Here is a 23,322-nt window from a genome sequence, read left to right on the forward strand (position 1 = left end):
AGACCTCCAGTGGCCCTCCGGGAGTAGGACTGGACCCCCCTGGGCGAGGAGATCTGCAGCATATTCTCATGATGAAGTTATTTTTTGTTCTTCGCTTTAGGGTAAAAAGCAGTTTGAAATATGTGAGCAGCAGTATACTGTTAGCGAAGATCCTGATGCCACACATGCTGCTGAGAGTGACGTTTAGATGAAAGTGTAAATTTCCTTTCAAGATAAACTCATCTAAAAATTACAGTGGTTAAGAAAGCATCAGATCACAGTGATGTGGATTTAGCAGCCAGTGTGAACTTCTCCGGAAAGTTTCAAAATCCCAAAACAAACATTAAACAAATGTTTTGTTTAAAATTACTTCACACCAGTTTGTTCTTCGATTTTGCTTGAAGTATATTAGGGCCCTAAGGTTTCTTCAGCTGCATAATGAAGTTCCCAAAAACTAGGAGTCACACATCCAACTCCCTTAGAAAGTTTCCCAGCTGACCTCAAGGGATTACAAGAATACATTACAAGCTGTTTGGGAATTGTGACAGTAATTGCATGAAATCCAAAGGAGTTATTGTTGCACAGAAAAGATAAATACTTCAATCTATTTGAAATGAGCTGTTCTCCCAGCCTAACTGGCCGTGGACGTTGTTGGAGAGAGCAGTAAGTGTTGTCCTCTGAATCCTGGTATTAGTTAAGCTTAAGGTGCCCAGCTGTTTGGGTGGTGAAGGCTGGAAAAAATGTACTTTTACAGCGGACCTGCAATTTCATAGAAGAGGTGCAGTCCGGAAGCAGGTTAGTGGGATTGTGTCGTGTCTGATGTTGGATTGTTGTAGGAATTTATTGAAAGCACAAGCTAAGAGAGGAAGAGAGAGATAGAGGTGGAAAGGTAGAAGGAAAAAGAATGTCATTGGGTCTCCTTCACTAATAATTGTGTGGATTATTTCAGGATTTGTACGAAGAAGATTCACAACACTTGCGTATGCACATGAAATTTGTTCTTAATCTCATTTTAATGTTAATGAATTTGAAGTATTGTAAATGAGCAGCCGCGTGCACAAGGGGTTGTTGTTGTCTCTGGAGGCAGTGAAAGAAGTGTGTACAGCCACAGATCCAGCCCTCCACGGCACTAAACAGATGGACCACACTGCTGGCCGTTCAATGGCTTCAAAGGTGGAGACAAAGAGGCATCTGTGGCTGAAATTACTGGGAATTAAGGAGAAAGACAAACTTTCTCTTTGATGCCCCGGTCTCGCCCTCTGGACTCTTTTTTTAACTGTCTGTGAGATTAAGATGCTAAATTAAGATGTTAAGATGCTTCCACGCCAATTGAAAACCCTTCCATCAGAGCTTCGAGTTGTACCTGTTACCGACGGGCTGGAGAGGGGTAATGACCCCGCCGGAAGATTGCACTGCTTCTTATAGTGGCAGGCCATTCCAGTTCTCTGTGGAGGTGTAAGATGTCTATGACTACTGTACATTGAAGAAAAAAGGTTTTTCGTAATAGGATGCAGAAAGAAGGAGAGACAGATTATTGAGTATGTGACAGATTAACGTCTGAAAAGCCAGTTGTGCAACTTTGAGAGTTTGTCTGATTTTATGATCAGGGATCAAATTGGCATTATGGATAAGAAAGTAAGGCGACAGTTACTCAGATCTGCCAATCGTCAGAGAGCGAATTTGCAACTCAAAGCAGCAAAGAAAATCACTACAAACCGAGACGAATGGACAGTAAGGACTATAACAGATGTGGTAACAACCACGCACCACAGAAATGCCTGGCTTATGGCAAAGACTGTCACAAGTGTGGTGGGGAAAAAATCATTTTGCAAGATTCTGCTTGACTAAAAAGGAAGTTTGAGTTGTAGAAAGAGCAAAGGACAACAGTGACAGCAATGAGGATGAGCAGTTCTTTACGGAGGCTGTGGTGGATGAAGTGAGAACCACTGACGAGTTCAGATGACTGTAGCCTTTAAACTGAACACGGGGCAGCTGGTGAACCTTCTGCCAACAAAAGGCTTCTACAGGCTGAGAAAAAAGCTGAAAGCCCAAGACAGAAAGATAAGCATACAAACATTATGATGAGCCGAATCCTACAAAATGAGTATGTAGGTTCACACTGACAACAGAAACAGGACGGTCTGGGACTGACGAGGCTTAGTTACATCATAACTGTTTCGAAACGCTTGGAAATTTCTTTTTTTTTTTTTTTTTTTTTTTTTTTTTTTTTTTTTTTTTTTTTATTATGTATTATTATGTACAACTGTATTGATTTTTTTATTTTTTTTTTATTTTATTTTTTTTTTTTATTTAACAATCAGGCATACATACAAACAAACCAACATAGTGCAGTAGTGAGCAATCTTGTAAATCCATACTTCCAGCAGTGACAAGAGTGATTTAAGTGTTTAAGTGTGTATGTGTGCGGGTGTGAGTGTGGTTATGTGTATGTGTGTGTATGCGTAAACAAAGTAACCGTTTATTATGTATTACCATTGTTATTACCATCACCATCCCACTTCCCACTACCACCATATTGCCAATATTGTGTTGGTAGATTTTTTACTTCCATCCTTCCTCCTATGTAATAATTGCCATTGTCAATCCTGCATAAAATACGACATAATAAGATAATATAATATAAGATAATATAATATAACCTTCCCCCTCATCTCATCAGTCCATATCTTTTCCTATTTTTTTTTTAATTTTTAATTATTTTTTTTTTGTGTTATGTGTGTTATGTGCAATGTCTAAGGTGCATTAAAATAGGGAGTACAGTGCGAGAGTGTCTCAAATTGGGACAGAGATGCTGTCCCGTTGAAACCACTTCTCGCCTGTCTAGCCTGCCTTGGTGTTTGTGAGGTTTTTCCATATATCCTTAATCCTTCTTTTTTTTTTTTATTTTTTTTTTTTTTATTCTATGTTGTGGTGCATTAAAAACCCATGAAGAGATAAGGGGGAAGTTATTGCACTAGTGATGACAATGATATCTAATTCTAAAACAGCATTGACAATGGCAATATTGATGATGATAATAATAATAATAATATTAATAATAATAATAAACGACAATGATGATGGCAGTGGTGATCATAACGGTAAGAGCAAAAAACAGCAACAACAGTAGTTACAACAATGAAAAAAAAAAAAAAAAAAAAAAAAAAAAAAAAAAAAATGAAAATAGTAATCATAACAGTAACAGTAAAGATAGCAATAACAATGATGACAGAAACAAGTTTAAACAACTAATATGAATATTCGTGGGTTGAGTAAGAAGGTGAGAGAAGTCAGAGTTGAAAACAGAGAAAGGATTCATAGCTGTAAGAGGTCAGAAAGTGTTGGACGGCAGGGATCAGTTTCAGATGTGTTATTATGAAGGGGAGATGCGAGTTCCATTGCCATGAAGTCTGTTATAAGATTTTTCCAGATGTTAATGTGTAATTTATTTCTGGTTTTCCAGTTCATGAGGATAGTTTTCTTGGCGATGGCTAGAGCTGTGAGGAGTATTTTAGAGTTTATGGTTTTATCAGTTATTATTGTGAGGTCCCCCAGCAAGCAAAGGGAAGGCGACATTGGGATGTGGCAGCCAACTATAGTTGATAGTGCCTGTGTGACCTCTTCCCAAAAGTGTTTGATTGGAGTGCAGTGCCAGGTTGCATGAATGTATGTATCTGTAGAATTTTGATTGCAATGTGTGCAAATTTCTGATGTGAATCCCATTTTAGCTAATCTATTGCCCGTGTAATGCGTTCTGTGAAGTATTTTGTATTGTATTAACTGAAGATTCGAATTTTTGGACATGTGATAGATGTTTTTACAGATTTGGGTCCAGAAGTTGGCATCAGGGGCTATTGATAGATCGTTTTCCCATTTTATTGTTGGTAAGTATATGGTCTGAAGTTGATTTGAGATCATTTTGTATATTTTAGAGAGAAGTTTCTTTGGAGAGGAAATGTTGACCAAGTCTGATATTGCCGGTGGAAGTTCTAAATTTGTGTCTCTGATGTTTATTTTTGTCAGAACAGAAGATTTGAGTTGTAGGTATTTTAAAAATTCGTTGTTCCCGATGCCATACTCCTGGGCCAGTTCCGGAAATGGTCTAAATGTGTTAGATTTGAAAATATGCTTAATGTGGGTGATACCCTTTTCCGCCCATGTGTGAAAGTTCAATGTTTTTTTATTGCTTATAAAGTCACGGTTGTTCCACAGTGGGGTGAGGTTAGATGGAGCTAATGTAGAATTAGTGATTTGGTGAAATTTCCACCAGGCTGTCAGAGTGGTGGCTATAGTTACTGCCTTAAAACATGTGTGTTGTTTAATTGATTTGGTGAGGAATGGTATGTCAGCTATATTTAATTCTTTGCATAATGATTGTTCTATATCTAGCCATACAATATCAGATTGGGTGGGGCGAATCCATTTGTATATGTATTGCAGTTGGTTAGCCATTGAGTAATATTGGAAATTTGGTGCTTCTAGTCCTCCTTGAACCTTACTTTTTTGAAGTGTAGTGAGTTTTATCCTTGGCGTTTTATTTTTCCAGTAGAAGCGAGTTATAATGGAGTCTAGTGATTTAAACCAGGTGAGTGTGGGGTGGGTTGGAATCATTGAGAATAGGTAATTAATTTTCGGTAAAATCGTCATTTTTATTGCTGCTATCCTGCCGATTATGGAGATTGGGAGATTGAGCCATCTGAGCAAGTCGTCTTCTATTTTTTTTAGCAATGGTGTGAAGTTGAGTGTTACCAACTCTGACAGTCTGGAGGAAATCTTAATGCCTAAGTAAGTGATGTGATCTTGACAAATAGGTATTGGTGATTGCTGGGGAGCCACATCCCATTTGGTTTTATGTAAAGGGAGGGTGGAAGATTTATTCCAGTTTATTGCATAATCGGATATTTTTGAGAAGGACTGAATTGTTTTAATTATTTCTTGAGTAGATGTTAGGGGTTCTTGTATATATAGTAGGATATCATCTGCATAGAGTGAGATTTTATGTGTTTGTTGTGGTGTTTCAATACCTTTGATTGCTGGGTTTTGACGGATAGCTGCTGCTAAAGGTTCAATAAAAATGGTGAATAGGGATGGAGAGAGTGGACATCCCTGCCTCGTTCCCCTGTGCAGTGTGAAGCTTTGTGATGTTAGTCCGTTCGTTGTTACTGTGGCCGATGGTGATGTGTATAAAATCTTGATCCAGTTAATAAACGACTCTCCAAAGCCGAATTTTTGTAACGTGGTGAATAAAAATTTCCAGTTGACCCTATCGAAAGCTTTTTCGGCGTCTAATGTGGTAATGAGAGTATCTTTCTGTTGTACTGATGAGTAGTGCATTAAGTTGTATAATCTGCGGGTATTATTAGATGCATGTCTACCTTTTATGAAGCCGGTCTGATCAGGATGGATTATATACGGTATAATTTGTTCAATTCTATGGGCTAGTGCTTTGCTAATAATTTTTATGTCGACATTCATAAGTGAGATAGGACGATAGTTGGATGTGAAGGTGTGGTCTTTGTTAGGTTTAGGGATGAGTGATATAAGTGCTGTATTCATGTGGGAAGGGAATTTTGCGTTATGTTTTATGTCTGTTATTGTTCTGCTAAATAGTGGGTATAAAGTTGACCAAAAATGTTCATAGAACTCAGCAGGGAAGCCATCCGGACCTGGTGCTTTATTATTTTGCATGCTTTTCAATGCGGAATGAAGTTCTTTTTCAGTGATTGGTGATTCTAGTGTGTTTATTTGTTCCATGTTGAGTTTTGGTAGAATGGTGTTATCGAGGAATTGGGTTATGTCTTCTTGGTTTGGATCAAGATCAGATGAGTATAATTTTGTATAGTAATCTTGAAATATCTTGTTTATTTCAACTGGTGAGTTGGTTAGCTTCCCTGCCGAGTTTCTGATGGAGGTTATGGCTGTTCTTTCTTTATTTCTTTTAATTTGACTGGCTAAATATTTTCCGGATTTATTGCTATGGTGAAAAGTTTCTTGACGGAGCCTGTGAATCAGAAACTGGTTTCTTTTGTTTATTATTTCATTGAGCAATATTTTTTTTTCTCTAATTTCTTTATAGATGCTTTCTGATTGATTATTTGCATGTAAAATTTCTAATTCTTTTATTCTTTCTTCCAGTTGGGTTTCTCTTTCTCTGTCCTTTTTTTTTTTATGTACTGAATATGAAATAATTTTCCCCCGTAAAACTACTTTCCATGTTTCCCAGAGTAGCGATGCTGATGACTTTGGAGAGTCATTTATTTCAAGGAAGGATGTCCACTCTCTCTTGAAGTAGCTGTCAAATTCTGGATCTTTCAAGAGTGATGTATTAAAACGCCATCTGGTGGGGTGCTTTTGTATTGCAGATAGGTTCCATGTTAGAGTTACCGCAGAGTGGTCGCTAATAATGATCGGATGTATTTTGGTTTCTAAAATATTTGGTATGATTGAATTACTGGTTAGAAAGAAATCAATGCGGGAGTAGGTTTGGTGGACATTAGAATAAAAGGTGTATTCTCTGGCAAGTGGGTGTTGTAGCCTCCAACCATCGCAAAGACCAAAATCACTCATGAACTGTTTTATTGTTTTGGAAGATTGCCCAGATTTTCCTGTGTGTTTTGACCTGTCAAGTGATGGATTGATTACAGTGTTATAGTCTCCCCCTATAATTATTGGACCGTTAGAAATGTTTGAAAGAGAAGAGAAGAAATTTACAAAGAAGGAGGAATCATCAGAGTTTGGCCCATAAATGTTGCCAATTGTAATTGGATTATTATTGATTGAAATGTTAATAATGATAAAACGGCCTTCATGATCTGAAATGGTTGTATGGTGGTTAAACTGTATTTTTTTGTTTATTAAGATGCATACTCCTCTTTGTTTTGAATTATAGTGGGAGGAAAAACAGTGGTTAAAATGTGTAGTTTTTAAGCTGTTCTGTGTATATTGAGAGAGGTGTGTTTCCTGTATTAGACATATATCCGCTTGTGTATTTTTTAGGTAATTTAAAACTTTATTTTTTTTTGTTTGTGAACCAACACCACGAATATTCCAAGTTATGAATTTCAATTGCATGAACCTATAATGTATATTTCATAGTTACCTTGTGTGAATATAAGTCTGTGTGTGTGGATGTGAATGTGGTTGAGTGTGTGTGTGTGTGTGTGTGTGTGTGTAAATCTATAACAACAAATGACAAATAAAACAGGGATACCTATAAACAACAAATACAGAACATATAAACAGTGAGCAAGGCTATTTAGGTGCATTTAGAATACAATGTGCGTGTGTGGTGCAATTGGGTTAATGAAAGAATATGAAGATTATGAATTGACTATAAATTGAGCATAAACGGATTGGAAATGTTACATTGCTATTTTCAATTATTAGTAAAGCCAGGGAGTAGTGTCTTTGTCTCTAAATAATTGTCCATCAATATATAATTTGTCCACTGTGATGATTGCTTTTTTACCTTGATTGATCATTGTCCTACGGATGGGGAAAAGTAGCTTACGTCTGCGGATGATTTCTTGTGGATATTGATCGTTGAGTCCGTAATGAGTCCCTTTGAGCTGTCGTCCTTGTCGCTGTACCAGTACTTTTTGTTTGAAGTGTTCAAATTTGGCGATGATGGGGCGGGAACGGGTGGAGTTGATGTGTTTCTGTCCTAAACGGTGAACGCGATGGAAAGTGATGTGCTCTACAGTCTCTGGTGAAAGTTTGAGCTGGTTGATCAGGAAGTCCTTAACAGATTTTTCGGGGTCCTCGGTGGATGATTCAGGGATGCCGGAGAAGATTAGATTGTCTCTCATACTGCGTGACTGTATATCCAGGATGGTTTCTTGCATGGCTTTGTTCTCAGCGGTGACGGAGGTAAGTTGACTGTTTACTGTTGAGAGTTTTGTAGTGAGTGTGTCCACGGAGCTTTTCAGTGATTTGTTTTCTTCAGTGAGCGAATCGACTTGTTGTTGACTGTATTCCAGGCTGTGGCGGAGGTTTTGAAATTCTTTGTGCAGTACTTCGATTAGTGAGAGTCTAGATTCCAGGTTAGCTAAGCGCTCGTTGATTGATAAGAGTACGTCGGAACAGCAGTTTGTTTTGATCGGCGTGGAAGCTGGTGATGTTGGTGACGGCGGTGAATCGGTTGATAAGGGTGAATCCGAGGTGCGTGGTTTTTTGGCTTTGCTTGATCGGCCCATTGCAACGTTACAGAGTCTGTTGAAGTGATGGTCAATGTAATCCTCCAGTTGGTCCAGTTCCGAGTTGAAATCCAGGTTTTAAGTTAGGGTTAACGCGGGTGATGTTGTAAAGAAAAAAAAAAAAAATACAAAGTTTGTTTGTCTTATCTAGCAGCGGCGCGCTGCCATGTTGAATTTCGCACCCAACGCGCACACACACACACTACGTCAGTACGTCAGTACGTCATCACGTCATCCAGTACCAGAGCCGCCATTTGTGTTTATCGCTTGGAAATTTCAATGGTTCGGCGTTGTGTGGCGATGATATCTGTGAACCATTGAATCATGCAGCAAACCATTGAACAAGTCTTTATGGGTTTTAACTAATCTCTGATAAGTTTTATACATTTGTAGACGTTTTAATGAGACATTTGTATAATTAAAAGGAAAAATAGTAGTTATTTGTCTCTTTATTTTACGGTTTAGCTGAGCCATAAAACAAACAAAACAGCCCCTGAAAATTGATCAAATACATTACACAGACACTTGATTTTTAATCGTATTAGATGATTAGTGAATTGCATTTAATATATTATACTTGTTACACTAAATGTGTGAATATCCAGTGTCAAGACAACTTTATGCCAGTATTTCATTGGGAATCGCTCGGCATGAAACTCTGCGCGTTACGTTCATATTCTGAGTTCTCTTGTCTGTTCCTTTATCTAGTATAGCCTATGTAGGGTATGGACCACTCAGACACACACTAATTATTCATTATATACAAAGGTTTATGAAACTCCAAAACTAACAGCCCAAATGAACGAACACAAGGGCATAAACAGTGTCATGTTAAAGGGCATGATAAGGAGATTTTACGACCTCCGAGGAATGTGGCCACATGCACAAGAGAGAGATACAATGGGAACACAGAAACCCTCTTTAAAACAGACTTTGCTGCATTAATCATAGACTAACTGATCTATAAATGAACATGCATAAAACTGTGTTGACTATTGTGACTATTATGTATGGTATGTACCCTAATGGTATGTACCACCAACTAACGATCAATGTAACCTCACCTGTATCATGCCTCCTACCTAATTAATCCTCATTTAATGACTCACACTTCGATTTACATCACCTTCTTCTAGAATGCAGTGTGGATGTGTTATAGCTATCTGAGCATTAATGAAGGTATAACCATTCTTGAGGCAAAGACTTGTAAATCAGCTAAGAGCCACTTTTCCCTCTCAGACATGTCACCGATCTTATTGTTCGAGTTCAACCCTTGGGGGTGGATCCTTTCCAGCCTTTATTAGAGACAGTCCACATGTGACCTCCCTCTCTTAGTACTTTCATCCAGCCGCAACACTGTTCTGGTGATACTGGGGAACCCCCTCCCCCTCCACGGGGGCCCCAGGGCCCAGCAGGCCTCGATCCAACCAGATATGGGCTTAGGCCGGAGAAAGAAGACTCTCTCACAAAGAACCAAGGTCAATCTCAGGAGTTTTGGAACAAAGACTCCAACCAACAACGACTCCGATCACCCACTCTTCCGACTTCCTCACTTCTCCCGGGTGCTCGGCGTGGCCTCAGCAGGGCCTCAGGCTTTGAACAAACCAGCCATGCGTTCCTGGAGAAAGAGAACTCTCAACCAACATCCACTTGACACTGTCGGAACCATCAACGACTTAAATTTTCAACAACTTCAAGAATTGTTCCCACTACAAATGCAAGTATTCAATTCAATGAAATGTGAAAATGAAATTCTGATGTTTCTTCTCATAGTCCCTTTTTCCGGTTTCCAATTTAATCCTATCACTAACCTATTTCTGTATTTCTGTATATATGTGTGTTTAGTTTATTTATGTTTATGATTTAGTTAATAAAACTTATGCACTTTATGTATTTGGTTCTGATTTGTTTGCAATACGAAGTCCCTTTACGGTTTGTTCTTGCTACATGCTCAAAAGGCTGTACATGCTAAGAAATAATTATTCTTCTGTGGCCAGGGAAGATACCCTTTTCTTAGAATAAATTAATAATCAAAAAAGTTCGTTGGACGAACTGATTTATTGATTGTAATATTAATTTAGCCATGTCAAGTTAATCCAATTAACTGACTCAAATATTCATAATTAATCATAACAAGTTATTATTGATTATTAATATTTCATATAGCTAGGTTCCTTACACCTACATCCCCAATAAGGTGCGAGTTTGGTCTTTTATATCCCTGTATTAGTCCATTAAGCGTTAAGTGTCCTGACCGTAGGGGAATCCTGGAGAATTAAGTATTTAGGGAATCCCCAGTTTTGCAGCACAGTGCCGCAATATAAAGTTAAGAAAACTAAACAACCGTAGACATATATTTAACATATATGTAGTAGACATATGTGACCCGTCACAGAAACCAGGGACACAAGTCGGCAGCACAACTTTCGAGCAAAATGAGAAAGAAGAGTTTTTTTTCAAAATTGGTGATTTTAAATTTTTTGGAGAATCTGTTAATTGAAATCACGAAGAAGCCTCTCCATGTTTGAGATAGCAGTATTGGTATATTTAAAAGCTTACATTTTGAGGTTGAAATCGGCTTGTTTTCGGAGATTTCAGCATGCAGTAGGGGCGTGGCGTGTCATTGTCTGTGTGTACTTCCATACTGAATAACCCGGCGCTTTTGCCCCCGCCCTCCAAGTGAACCACATGGCTACTTATTATGCTGTGCTCTGGCCGGCTCTCTCTGATATCAAAATTCAATGAAGATGGATGCTGCAAAGATTGTCGCAGACGAGCTGAACCGTCTGGCAGTTACACCGAAAATGTTTTCGCCGCACTTCGTGGACTCGGGAAACTGAACCGGAGGTATGGGCGCAGCGCGCGCGCCCTCAGTGCTTGAATACGGCGGCTCGGCTTGCTGACAGCGGTGGCTGGCTGTTTCATATGTGACGGAGAATCGAAATAGAGGATGCAGTTAAGACCTTTGCTGCGATGAAGGCCTGCCGTGCGTGTTTCTGAAATGTAAGTTAAGCTTCATTTGCTCTTTAGTCGTTATTTAAGATGCTGAACCTGCTGATGATATAATGTGCTTGCGGACATTTCATTTGTGTGTGTATACGCACATAAGAAAGTGGTGTAAAGAGATTTGCAACAGTAATTTGAGGAGGTGAAATGTGATTATTTGGAAAATTGCAGAAATGACTGCTTAAAGAAAAATGCCAGCAGGCATTTGCCTCCTGCATAAACTTTAATATTGTTGACATTTTGGGCACACGAGCGTTGCGCACTATTTGCGTTATATGTAGGCCTATGGCTTATTGGTCTTTGTGTGTTGTTGCTGGTTTTGCGTTATATGTATATGGCATATTGGTCTTTGTGTGTTGTTGCTGGTTTTGCGTTATATGTATATGGCATATTGGACTTTGTGTGTTGTTGCTGGTTTTGCGTTATATGCAGGCTATATGGCATATTGGTCTTTGTGTGTTGTTGCTGGTACGTTGCAAATAGAGGGGCAGCACAATTGTTTTTCGCCTAGTGCGGCAGAAGTGCACTCATTCAAAGTGCAAAAAAAGCTGTAAAGCACATGGAGGAGCTTTACAGGGGGTATGGCTTATCTAAATGAGATGTAAATGAGCCCTATTGTCACCCCCAGCAGCAGAGAGAGGTGAGAACTGAATCTCTTTAGAGCTCGTTTTCTCCTCTTTGAGCTTTTTTAAGTGCCTACTTTAAAATGGCCACAACTTCTCCAAATATTATCAGATTTCCACATGTTACACATCGTTGAAAGGCTTGGAGATTACACTTTCAGAATCTATGAATAACTCAAAATGCCCCAGAACCGACTTGTGTCCCTAGTTTCCGTGACTGGTCACATATATTTAATAACATAAATATATGTCTACTACCTCAGATTTAACGTTTTATCTTTACATCAGCATCGGGGATAACATAATCTCTTTCACGGTAGACAAAACGTCTCGGGTTATGACTATAACCCTTGTTCCCTGAGAAGGGAACGAGACACTGCGTCGAGAATCGACTCTTTGGGGACGCTCCCTTAGCGTGCGCCTCTGAAGTATGAATGAAACTATTCCAATCCTGATTGGTGTTGCGTCATGACGTAACATGTGACGGCATAACCGGATGCATAAAAGCGACGCCGACACACACACACACTAGCCTAGCGATGAAGCAAGACGCTCTAAGGCCTCGAGGGGCGTGGCAGGACGACGCAGTGTCTCGTTCCCTTCTCAGGGAACAAGGGTTATAGTCATAACCCGAGACGTTCCCTTTCGAGGTAACTCAACACTGCGTCGAGAATCGACTCTTTGGGGAACGAATGCCCACTAGGCCACGCACCGAAGACAGGCCTGCCCAGGAGTGAAACTGATTCAGGCACTCAGCAGGACGAGAGCACACGTGCGCCAGGCGTACTGGGGAGGTGCAGACTATAGAACCTAATAAAAGTGTGTGGGGTAGCCCAACCGGCTGCCTCACAGATCTCCTGGAGGGGAACTCCCGAGAGGAGGGCCCTAGAGGACGCCATGCCTCTAGTAGAATGAGCCTTTATGGCCAGAGGTGTAGGCAAATTGCGCACCTCATAAGCCAAGGCAATAGCCTGCACAATCCAATTACTAATGGTTTGCTTGGATGCCGGGAGCCCTCTCCTAGGTGACCCGAAACACACTAACAGTTGGTCCGACCTCCTCCAAGAAGAGGACCTCTCGAGATAAATACTCAAAGCTCTGACGGGGCAGAGCAAATGAAGCTTCTCTTCTTCTGCCGACATATGAGGTGGAGGATGGAAAGCCTGAAGAGTCGTAGACCTAGCCGTATTAGCAGGCACTTTAGGCACATAGCCCGGTCTTGGGTGCAAAAAGGCCTTAACCTTGCCAGGGGCAAACTCCAAGCAAGTTGGTGTCACTGCCAGGGCTTGGAGATCTCCCACCCTCTTAAGAGAGGTGATGGCTAAGAGAAAGACCAATTTGTAGGTAAGATCTTTAGGCGAAGCCGAGTTAAGAGGTTCGAAGGGGGCCAGGGATAACCCTTCCAGAACCACTGCCAGGTCCCAGGCAGGAACCCTGGACCTGGTTGTCGGTCTCATCCTCCAAGTACCACGGAGAAAACGAATGACCACTTGGTGCCTCCCCAGAGGCCCATCACTTAGTGGCGCATGGAAAGCCGCAATGGCAGCCACGTACACCTTAAGCGTGGAAGGGGAGAGACCCGCAGAGAAACGATCTTGAAGAAACTCCAGAACTGAAGCCACCGGGCAGTTAACTGGGTCTAAATTATGTTCTCTACACCAAGTAACGAAAACATTCCACTTGAGGCCATATAATCTCCTAGTAGACAGAGCCCTAGAGCTAAGTATGGTTTCAACCACCCCGGCTGATAGACCAGCGTTTAGGTACTGAACCCCCTCAGAGGCCAGGCCCACAGTTTCCACAGCTCTGGTTGAGGGTGGAAGATTGTGCCCTCCACCTGAGACAATAGATCCCTCCTCAGAGGAATCTGCCATGGCTGAGCTATCAGGAGCGAAATTATATTCGAAAACCATACCCGGGTCGGCCACATTGGGGCAACCAGAAGTAGACTGATGCCCTCCTGACGGACCCTCTCCAGGACTGCCGGAACAAGAGCGATCGGGGGAAATGCGTACAGCCGAAGCCTCGGCCAGGCCTGTACCATGGCATCCAACCCCAGTGGGGCTGGATGTGAGAGGGAGAACCAAAGTGGGCAGTGGGACGTCTCTCGAGACGCGAATAAATCCACTTCCATGGGCCCAAACCTCTCCCATATCAACTTCACCACATCTGGATGAAGTCTCCATTCCCCGGGCCTCAGCCCCTGCCTCGACAGGATGTCTGCTCCCTGATTCTGAACCCCCGGAATATACATAGCTCTGATAGACAGTATTTTCCCTTGGGACCAGAGAATAACCTGATGCGCCAGTCTGCACAGAGGGCGCGATCTGAGTCCCCCTTGTCGGTTTAGATAAGCTACCACTGATGTATTGTCCGATTGTACTAGGACATGGTAACCCTTGATGTCTGGAAGGAAGCTCCTCAGAGCCCTGAACACAGCCAACATCTCTAGACAATTTATGTGCCAAGAATGATGATGGTCCTGCCACAGACCCCTGGCAAAGCAGCCGTCCATGACCGCGCCCCAGCCAGTGAGGGAGGCGTCTGTCGAAACGGTTTTCCGGCGACATGACGCTCCTAACACTGGTCCTTGGGAAACCAAGGGCCAGTGTTAGGAAACCAAGGAAACCAAGGTTTCTTCCATATAATTAGAGAACGAAGGCATCTGCGCGTTACTCTGATCATACGAAATGGATTCCCCTTGGGGGAAAACCCCTTGGCTTTCAGCCACCACTGAAGGGGCCTCATGTGTAGAAGGCCCAAAGGTATAATGTTGGATGCCGCTGCCATGAGGCCCAGCAGTCTTTGGAATTGCTTTACAGTAGTGGCCTGGCCTAGCTTTAACTTGGACACCATCGCCAGAATGGACTCGATACGCGCCGGAGACAATCGTGCCTGCATCGTAGTCGAGTTCCACACAACGTCTAGAAACGTTGTGGACTGGGACGGTTCTAACACACTCTTCTTTGTGTTGAGTCTCAACCCCAATTTTTTAATGTGGCCAAGGACGACATCTCATTGCCGAACTGCCATTTCTCAAGACTGGGCCAGAATGAGCCAGTCGTCGATATAATTCAGTATGCGGATGCCCTGAAGTCTCAGTGGAGCAAGTGCTGCATCCATACATTTGGTGAATGTGCGGGGAGAGAGTGCTAGGCCGAACGGAAGAACCCGATATTGGTAAGCTTCGCCCCCGAAAGCGAACCTCAGGAACCTCCTGTGACATGGAAGGATGGATACGTGAAAATAGGCGTCTTTTAGATCTATTGTGACAAACCAGTCCTCGGATCTGATTTGACTCACGATGACAGGAATAGTGAGCATTTTGAACCTGAGCTTCATCAGAGACAGGTTCAAAACCCTGAGATCTAGAATTGGCCTCAACCCCCCATCCTTCTTTGGAACTATAAAGTACGGGCTGTAAAATCCGGACTCCCTGTCTGAATGAGGAACACGTTCTATGGCCTCCTTTAGCAGCAGAGATTGCACTTCTTGTTCCATCACCTGAGCCTGCTCTGGAACCACTGTAGTCTGCACCACCCCAGAAAATTTGGGGGGGCGGTGCCCGAACTGCAGTCTGTACCTTGACTTTATTATATGCAGGACCCATGGAGATATGTTGGGAAGATGATACCATGCCTCTACAAAATCTACTAAGGGAACCAGCCTCTCGAGACTGGCCTCTGGTGTTTTTCGAGCACCCTTCTCGACCCCCTGAAGCGGAAGACCGGCAGGGTGTAGTCGATACGGTTTTCGTGACCATAACTGATGCTCGTTTTTTATTTTTCGAGAAAAACGACCCACAGTGCGTTCGCTGGAATATGATGCGGCCCGAAGCGTCACCGACGGCGGGCAACTCACATCGTTTCCTAGAGGGCTCCGCTGTGAGAACAACCTCGGTTGTTCTACAACGGAGGGGACAGCCCTCAGAGGTCCCACCACTCTGGCTAGGACCTCTTTCCTGAAGCCCTCCTAGCCTGAAGGACATCCCTTAAATCGCCCTTCTGGCTGGGGGGCTTCTGCTGGGAGCGTTTCCTCCGTTGCCAAGCTCCCGGAGGAGGGGCTCTAGAGGAAACGCTCTCCCTTTGCTCTGCCCGGTGTGAGGAGCTGGTTGATGGCTGGGGCTGATGTTCTTGCCCCACCCTACTCGATTTGGACTTCGATTTTCGGGGGAGGAACTGCTGGAACGCCGCAGATTGCTTCTTCGCCTCCTGAAACCTGTCGATGACCGATGTAACGGCGTCGCCGAACAGGCCAGAAGGCGAAAGCGGCGCATCCAGCAGAACAGATTTATCTTTCTCCTTTAGACCAGATAAATTGAGCCACAGATGCCTCTCCGTGGCCACCATAGCTGCCATAGAGCGGCCAATAGCGCGGGCCGTCTCTTTAGTGGCCCGGAGAGAAAAATCTGTGGCTTTGCGCAACTCTGAAATATCTTCAGGAGTTGGCCCCTCCCCCTCGTCCAAATCTTTCAGGAGATCGGCCTGGTATGCCTGCAAGATAGCCATAGAGTGCAGACATGAACCAGCCCGACCTGCCGCCATGTAAGCCCTGCCTATTAAAGCAGATGTATCTCTGCAGGGCTTACTAGGCAGCGCAGGGGTTTTAAGGGAAGATGCCGACTCAGGAGATAGATAACCGGCTAGAGCTTCTTCGACTTTAGGCATCTTCCCATAACCCATATCCCGTGCCCCCACAACATTGCTATAATCGACAACAGATGATCCGGAGACACGGGACGAATGAGGTTTATCCCACAATCTCGAGATCTCTTTGTGGAGATCGGGGAAAAACGGCAAACCCCTGCGCTGAGGCTGTGACCTGTGCCGCAGGAAACGCTCGTCTAACTTGCTTACGACTCGCGTTCCCTGCTCATCTTGTGGCCAGCTGATGTTAAGTCTGGCCACGGCACGAGTCACAACCTCCACCAGCTCCTCATAAGCTTGGCCGTGAACTGGCGCGCTCGACTCACGGTCATCCTCGATGCTGATCACCTCTGCCTCCTCGGAAGCAGAGAGCTCAAGCATCGGGACCTGGTCGTGGGCAGAAGAAGCTGCAGCGCGGGCTTCTGCACCACTCGCAGGGGCTTCGGGATCTTCAGATGAAGAATGAGAAAGTGCCGCAGCAGTCTCATTCTCATCTGCAAGATCCCGCTGCGAACCCCACGATCTGAGTCGCCGCGCCGCCTCAACAGACGCAGGACCAGAACCGCGGGGAACGCGAGCCTGACCGAGCTTATCAAAGCACGCCAGCCGGGAGCGCAGCACCCTCATGGGTAGTGCTTCACAGTGTACGCAGGCAGCTCCCTCGAGAGCTGCCTGGGCGTGCTGCGCTCCCAAACAGTTCACACACAAAACATGCGTGTCCCCATCCGTAATAAAACGAGGACAGGGGTGCACACACATTCTGAACTGCTGGCTGGCCATAATATATATAGGGATAGACAAACAACACCAAATAAGACAGACAGTCGTAACATAGAGCGCTTGCTGAAGAGCGAAAAGCTAGTGTGTGTGTGTGCCGGCGTCGCTTTTATGCATCCGGTTATGCCGTCACCTGTTACGTCATGACGCAACACCAATCAGGATTGGAATAGTTTCATTCATACTTCAGAGGCGCACGCTAAGGGAGCGTCCCCAAAGAGTCGATTCTCGACGCAGTGTTGAGTTCCCTCGACAGGGAACTACTTACATGTGCAAAACTAACTGTGAAGACTTAAATGTAAACTCAGCTTTTGTGTCTTTATCAGCTTTTCCATAGCTATACTGGCCAGCGCATGCTCCATTTCTGTAAACCTGTTTTTATGAATAAATGACTCTCTCACCCGTTGCTCTATAGTTTTCGTCGTCAACAGCTGCTTGCGCCCCCTGCTGGCGAGCTCGACTAACAGCTTTGGAGATTATCAATCGGCAATCTAATGATATTCCTGCCGTTCCCGGATGTCAAATGTGGAATTTTCTGTCGAATTTGAGTCACTGAATTTGTAAAGCGAAATAAAATGGACTGAAAATCAGGGCAGTTCAACAAGCTTTTTTGTTTCAAAAACATTTGTCATTATTTTACTTCCATTTGCAAAAACCACTTAATAAATAACAATGGTGAAGAACCACTGATAAAAGGCATTTTACAAGGTATGTGCAGGCAACAATCCTTCGGTTTTTAACGGCTTTCACGTGTGCACAACAAACAATGGTAACAAACAATGATGACCACTTGCTATAGTGAGTGAACACTTTTTGTATCGGAGACAATTGCTGTATATATTGTAAGTGAAAGCTAATTAATGAAATAAAATGACATTTATTAACTGTGACCATTTTCTTTGTCATCTGTGTTAGTTAGTTAGTAAATAACTAGTATTACTAGTATTACCATTGTGACATTCTTTGTTAACCTGTGTCCTTCGTACCTGATGTTTACGCTGTCCGTGTGTCTCGTAGCACTGCAGTGGCTGTGGCCAGCGGGCCGCGCTGGACAGGCCTGTGGTGTATGCGGACAGGGCCGGCTACACAAGACTCTGGCATCCCACCTGCTTCATGTGCTGTGAGTGTGGAGAGGCGCTGGTGGACCTCATTTACTTTTGGAAGGAAGGAGCCCTGATGTGTGGACGCCATTACTGCCAGAGCATCAGACCTCGCTGCCTGGGCTGCGATGAGGTAAAACAAACACTTTCATCTTAAACAAAATGCAATGGAAGAAAATAAGGATAACTGAACATGATATATTCTTTAGCTTGAGATGTGTATGTGAAATAAGCACCCATGAATTCTCTTTCTTTCTTCTGCAGCTGATCTTCTCAGAAATGTTCTTTCAGGAGGCCAATGGCCATGTCTGGCATAAGGAGCACTTGTGCTGTTGGCTGTGTGGACAGAGTATCACAGTTCAGTGTGGCTGTGACAAGAGGCCATCAAAATAGATCACAAAACAGTCAAATACTCCAAAATATCACCCTGGCAAATAGGCAATGAACACTTACCTCCAACAAGAAAAATCATCATCGATCGTCATCTAAATAATCGATATCAGCAAAATATTATTTTATTAAAAGTCTACAACCTATTAAAGGGGTCATGAACGGAGAAATCAAATCTTTTGACATATAATTGTGCTATAACAACATACTGTATGTTTCACAATTCAAAACTTCTACATTGGTCCAAAAACAGTTTTTCTTGAAACCAAGCTGCCACTTCAAGGTTTTATAACATAATGAACACACAGATCAAGCCCTACTTCGTCATCATCTCCTCTTTGACCAACCCAATGGTGCGTTATATAGACAGAAAGAACAGGATCACTGGACTAAAAATATCATTACTGTACCTTCCAAAGGATTTTAATGTTAGGAATGTGGCTGTTTATTAATGTCTCAGTACAGCGTTAGCATCAGCTAGAGCTTTGTTTCTTCAGATTCTTTGGTAAAAGAGTTTGACGCAGGCTTTGCGAGAGACTTTATGGAAAGATTTGGACCCAACAGTAATGTGGCAACATGAAAGTTAATTGTAATGTCTAAGCTATTAGTGATTTCTGATCTTAGACTCCTGTTTAGTCATTATGTCGATTAACCAAGCCAGTGAAAAACGCCAACACTCCAGTTATAATCAGGGATGCTTGTCTACACTGCATAATAAATCACATTTACATGAAAGTGTTGAAATTTGTGAGATTGTTGGATTTGTGCGCTCAACAGACTGTGATCTAAACATAATGCTATAATCAACACTTTTTAGTTATTAGTTATTTCAGCAGCTATTAAAGTAAAAAAAATAGTTAAAGTTTTCAAAAGAGTTCCACATGTATAATACTTATTATAAATGCAAATATGTTATCCAATCAAGCCTTACATTGAAGGCTTAGGAGACACCCATTTAAATAAGAGGGCTAAAATATGGCCTTTTATTTTTAAACGATGAATTAAGTATAACGTAGTTGATGTGAAAATCCTACTAATAATAAAAAAATTAATAAAAAAATGCAGTTCATGACCCCTTTAATACCACTAATCTACAAACTGATTTAGATACATTAATAACTGACAAAGATTTTTTTGTCTGAATGACAAAGAACTAGTTTGTCAAAATATCTTTATAATTTCAATCTCCATGGCTAGTATCAGGCTGCCTTCCATGGCTAGCATTTGGCTATTTTTTCTACAAAGACATTATGCACCGAAAACGTCTCGGGTTATGACTATAACCCTTGTTCCCTGAGAAGGGAACGAGACACTGCGTCGAGAACTCGACACTTTGGGGACGCTCCCTTAGCGTGCGCCTCTGAAGTAAGAATGAAACTATTCCAATCCTGATTGGTGTTGCGTCCTGACGTAACATGTGACGGCATAACCGGAAGTATAAAGGTGACGCTGAAACACACACACACCAGCCTCGCGATGAAGCAAGATGCTCTAAGGCCTCGAGGGGCGTGGCAGAGCGACGCAGTGTCTCGTTCCCTTCTCAGGGAACAAGGGTTATAGTCATAACCCGAGACGTTCCCTTTCGAGGGAACTCAACACTGCGTCGAGAACTCGACTCTTTGGGGAACGAATGCCCACTAGGCCACGCACCGAAAAAAGGCCTGTCCCGGAGTGAAACTGATTCAGGCACTCAACTAGGACGAGAGCACGTGTGTGCCAGGTGTATTAGGGAGGTGTAAACTGTAAAACCTAATAAAAGTGTGCGGGGTAGCCCAGCCGGCTGCCTCACAGATCTCCTGGAGGGGCACTCCCGAAAGGAGGGCCCTAGAGGAGGCCATGCCTCTAGTCGAATGAGCCCTAACGGCTAAAGGTGAAGGCAAGTCGCGCACCTTGTAAGCCGAGGTAATAGCCTGAACAATCCAATTACTAATGGTTTGCTTGGATGCCGGGAGCCCCTTCTTAGGTGACCCAAAACACACCAATAATTGGTCCGACCTCCTCCAAGAAGAGGACCTCTCGAGGTACACGCACAAAGCTCTGACGGGGCAGAGCAAATGAAGCTTCTCTTCTTCTGCCGACACATGAGGTGGAGGATGGAATGCCTGAAGGTACGTGGACCGAGCCGTACTCGTAGAAACCTTAGGCACGTAGCCCGGACTCGGGTGCAGAAAGGCCTTAACTCTGCCATGGGCAAACTCCAAGCAAGCTGGAACCACTGCCAGGGCTTGGAGATCTCCCACCCTCTTAAGAGAGGTAATAGCTAAGAGAAATGCCAATTTCAGCGTAAGATCCTTAGGCGAAGCCGACTGAAGGGGTTCGAAGGGGGCCAGGGATAACCCTTCCAGAACCACCGCCAGGTCCCAGGCGGGATCCCTGGACCTGGTCGTCGGTCTCATCCTCCAAGTACCACGGAGAAAACGTATGACCAACTGGTGCCTCCCCAGAGGCCCATCACTTAATGGTGCGTTGAAAGTCGCAATAGCAGCCACGTACACTTTAAGCGTGGAAGGGGAGAGACCCGCAGAGAAACGATCTTGCAAAAACTCCAGAACTGAAGCCACCGGGCAGTTTACTGGATCTAACTCCTGTTCTCTACACCAAGTGACGAACACATTCCACTTTAGGCCCTATAATCTCCTAGTAGACGGAGCCCTAGAGCTAAGTATGGTTTCAACCACCCCAGCTGATAGACCAGCATTTAGGTACTGAGCCCCCTCAGAGGCCAGACCCACAGTTTCCACAGCTCCTGGTGAGTGTGGAAGACTGCGCCCTCCGCCTGAGACAACAGATCCCTCCTCAGAGGAATTTGCCATGGCGGAGCTATCAGGAGTGATATCATGTCTGAAAACCACACTCGTGTCGGCCACATTGGGGCAACCAGAAGTAGACTGATGCCCCCTTGACGGACCCTCTCCAGGACTTCCGGAAGCAGAGCGATCGGGGGAAAAGCGTACAGGCGAAGCCTCGGCCAGGCCTGTACCATGGCATCCAACCCCAGCGGGGCTGGATGTGAGAGGGAGAACCAAAGTGGGCAGTGGGACGTCTCTCGAGACGCAAAAAGATCCACTTCCATTGGTCCAAACCTCTCCCATATCAACTTCACCACATCTGGATGAAGTCTCCATTCCCCGGGCCTCAGCCCCTGCCTCGACAGGATGTCTGCTCCCTGATTCTGAACCCCCGGAATATACATTGCTCTGATAGACAGTATTTTCCCCTGGGACCAAAGGATAATCTGATGCGCCAGTCTGCACAGAGGGCGCGATCTGAGTCCCCCTTGTCGGTTCAGATAAGCCACCACTGATGTATTGTCTGATCGTACTAAGACGTGGTAACCTCTGATGTCTGGAAGGAAGCTCCTCAAAGCCCTGAACACAGCCATCATCTCTAGACAGTTTATGTGCCAAGAATGATGATGGTCCTGCCACAGACCCCTGGCAAAGCGGCCGTCCATGACCGCGCCCAGCCAGTGAGGGAGGCATCTGTCGAAACGGATTTCCGGCGACATGACGCTCCCAACACTGGCCCTTGGGACAGGAACCAAGGTTTCTTCCATATTTGTAGAGAACGAAGGCATCTGCGCGTTACTCTGATCACAGAAACGGATTCCCTTTGGGAGAAAACCCCTTGGTTTTTAGCCACCACTGAAGGGGCCTCATATATAGAAGGCCTAAAGGTAAAATATTGGAAGCCGCTGCCATGAGGCCCAGCAAAATTTGAAATTGCTTCACAGTGATGGCCCGACCTAGCTTTACTCCTGAAACCATATTTAGGATGGACTGGACACGTGCGGGAGACATGTGTGCCCGCATCATAATCGAATTCCATACCACACCCAGAAACGTTATTTCCTGGGCTGGTTCCAACACGCTCTTTTTCGTCTTGAGTCTCAACCCCATTGGTCCCTCCCCCTCATCTAAATCTTTTAGAATGTCGGCTTGGTACGCCTGCAAAATAGCCATCGAGTGCAGGGACGCACTTGCTCGACCAGCCGCCATATATGCCCTGCTCACCAATGCAGAGGTGTCCCTACATGGTTTGCTGGTCAGCGCCGGGGCTTTAAGCGAGGATACCGCTTTGGGAGAAAGATAGCTCGCCAAGGCTTCCTCCAAACGCGGCATCCTGCCATACCCCGCCTCTCTCGCAACCACAACGTTAGAATAATCACAGGATGTGCTGTGTGAGATGCGAGATGAGTGGGGCTCTTCCCAGGATCTAACTATCTCTTTATGGAGATCTGGGAAAAAAGGCAAGCCCCGGCGCTGAGGTTGTAAACGGTGCTGCAGGAATCTCTCGTCTAATTTACTGTGACAAGATTCTTCCTGCTCATTTTGTGGCCAGCTTATGTTGAGTCTGGCCACAGCACGCGTTACAACCTCGACCAGTTCCTCATAAGCGGGAACATCAGCCGGCGAGTGTGACTCATGTTCCGCGCTCCCGATGCTGAGCACATCCACTTCCTCGGAAGCAGATAGCTCAAGCACCGGGCACTCGTCACGGGCAGAAGAAGCCGCAGCGCGGGCTTCTGCACCATGAACGAGCGTTATAGAATCCGCAGATGACGAGAGAAAGTGCCTCAGCAGTCTCGTTCTCATCTGCTAGATCC

At 44.1% G+C, this 23,322-nt stretch overlaps 1 protein-coding gene across 1 annotated transcript in view; it reads left to right on the forward strand.

The window, feature by feature from the left end:
* lmcd1 (LIM and cysteine-rich domains 1) overlaps positions 1–23,322 on the forward strand; it is a 115,141-nt gene that overhangs the window by 90,976 nt on the left and 843 nt on the right. Inside the window, exons 5-6 of the mRNA XM_077231975.1 lie at positions 18,244–18,459; positions 18,591–19,979. Coding sequence (XP_077088090.1) covers positions 18,244–18,459; positions 18,591–18,719 — 345 coding nt within the window. The 3' untranslated portion in view covers positions 18,720–19,979. The remainder of the gene's footprint in view (positions 1–18,243; positions 18,460–18,590; positions 19,980–23,322) is intronic.

Source organism: Siphateles boraxobius, unplaced genomic scaffold, assembly GCF_051911475.1.
Source record: "Siphateles boraxobius isolate OS27281-9 unplaced genomic scaffold, OSU_SipBor_1 160, whole genome shotgun sequence".
Taxonomy (NCBI): domain Eukaryota; kingdom Metazoa; phylum Chordata; class Actinopteri; order Cypriniformes; family Leuciscidae; genus Siphateles; species Siphateles boraxobius.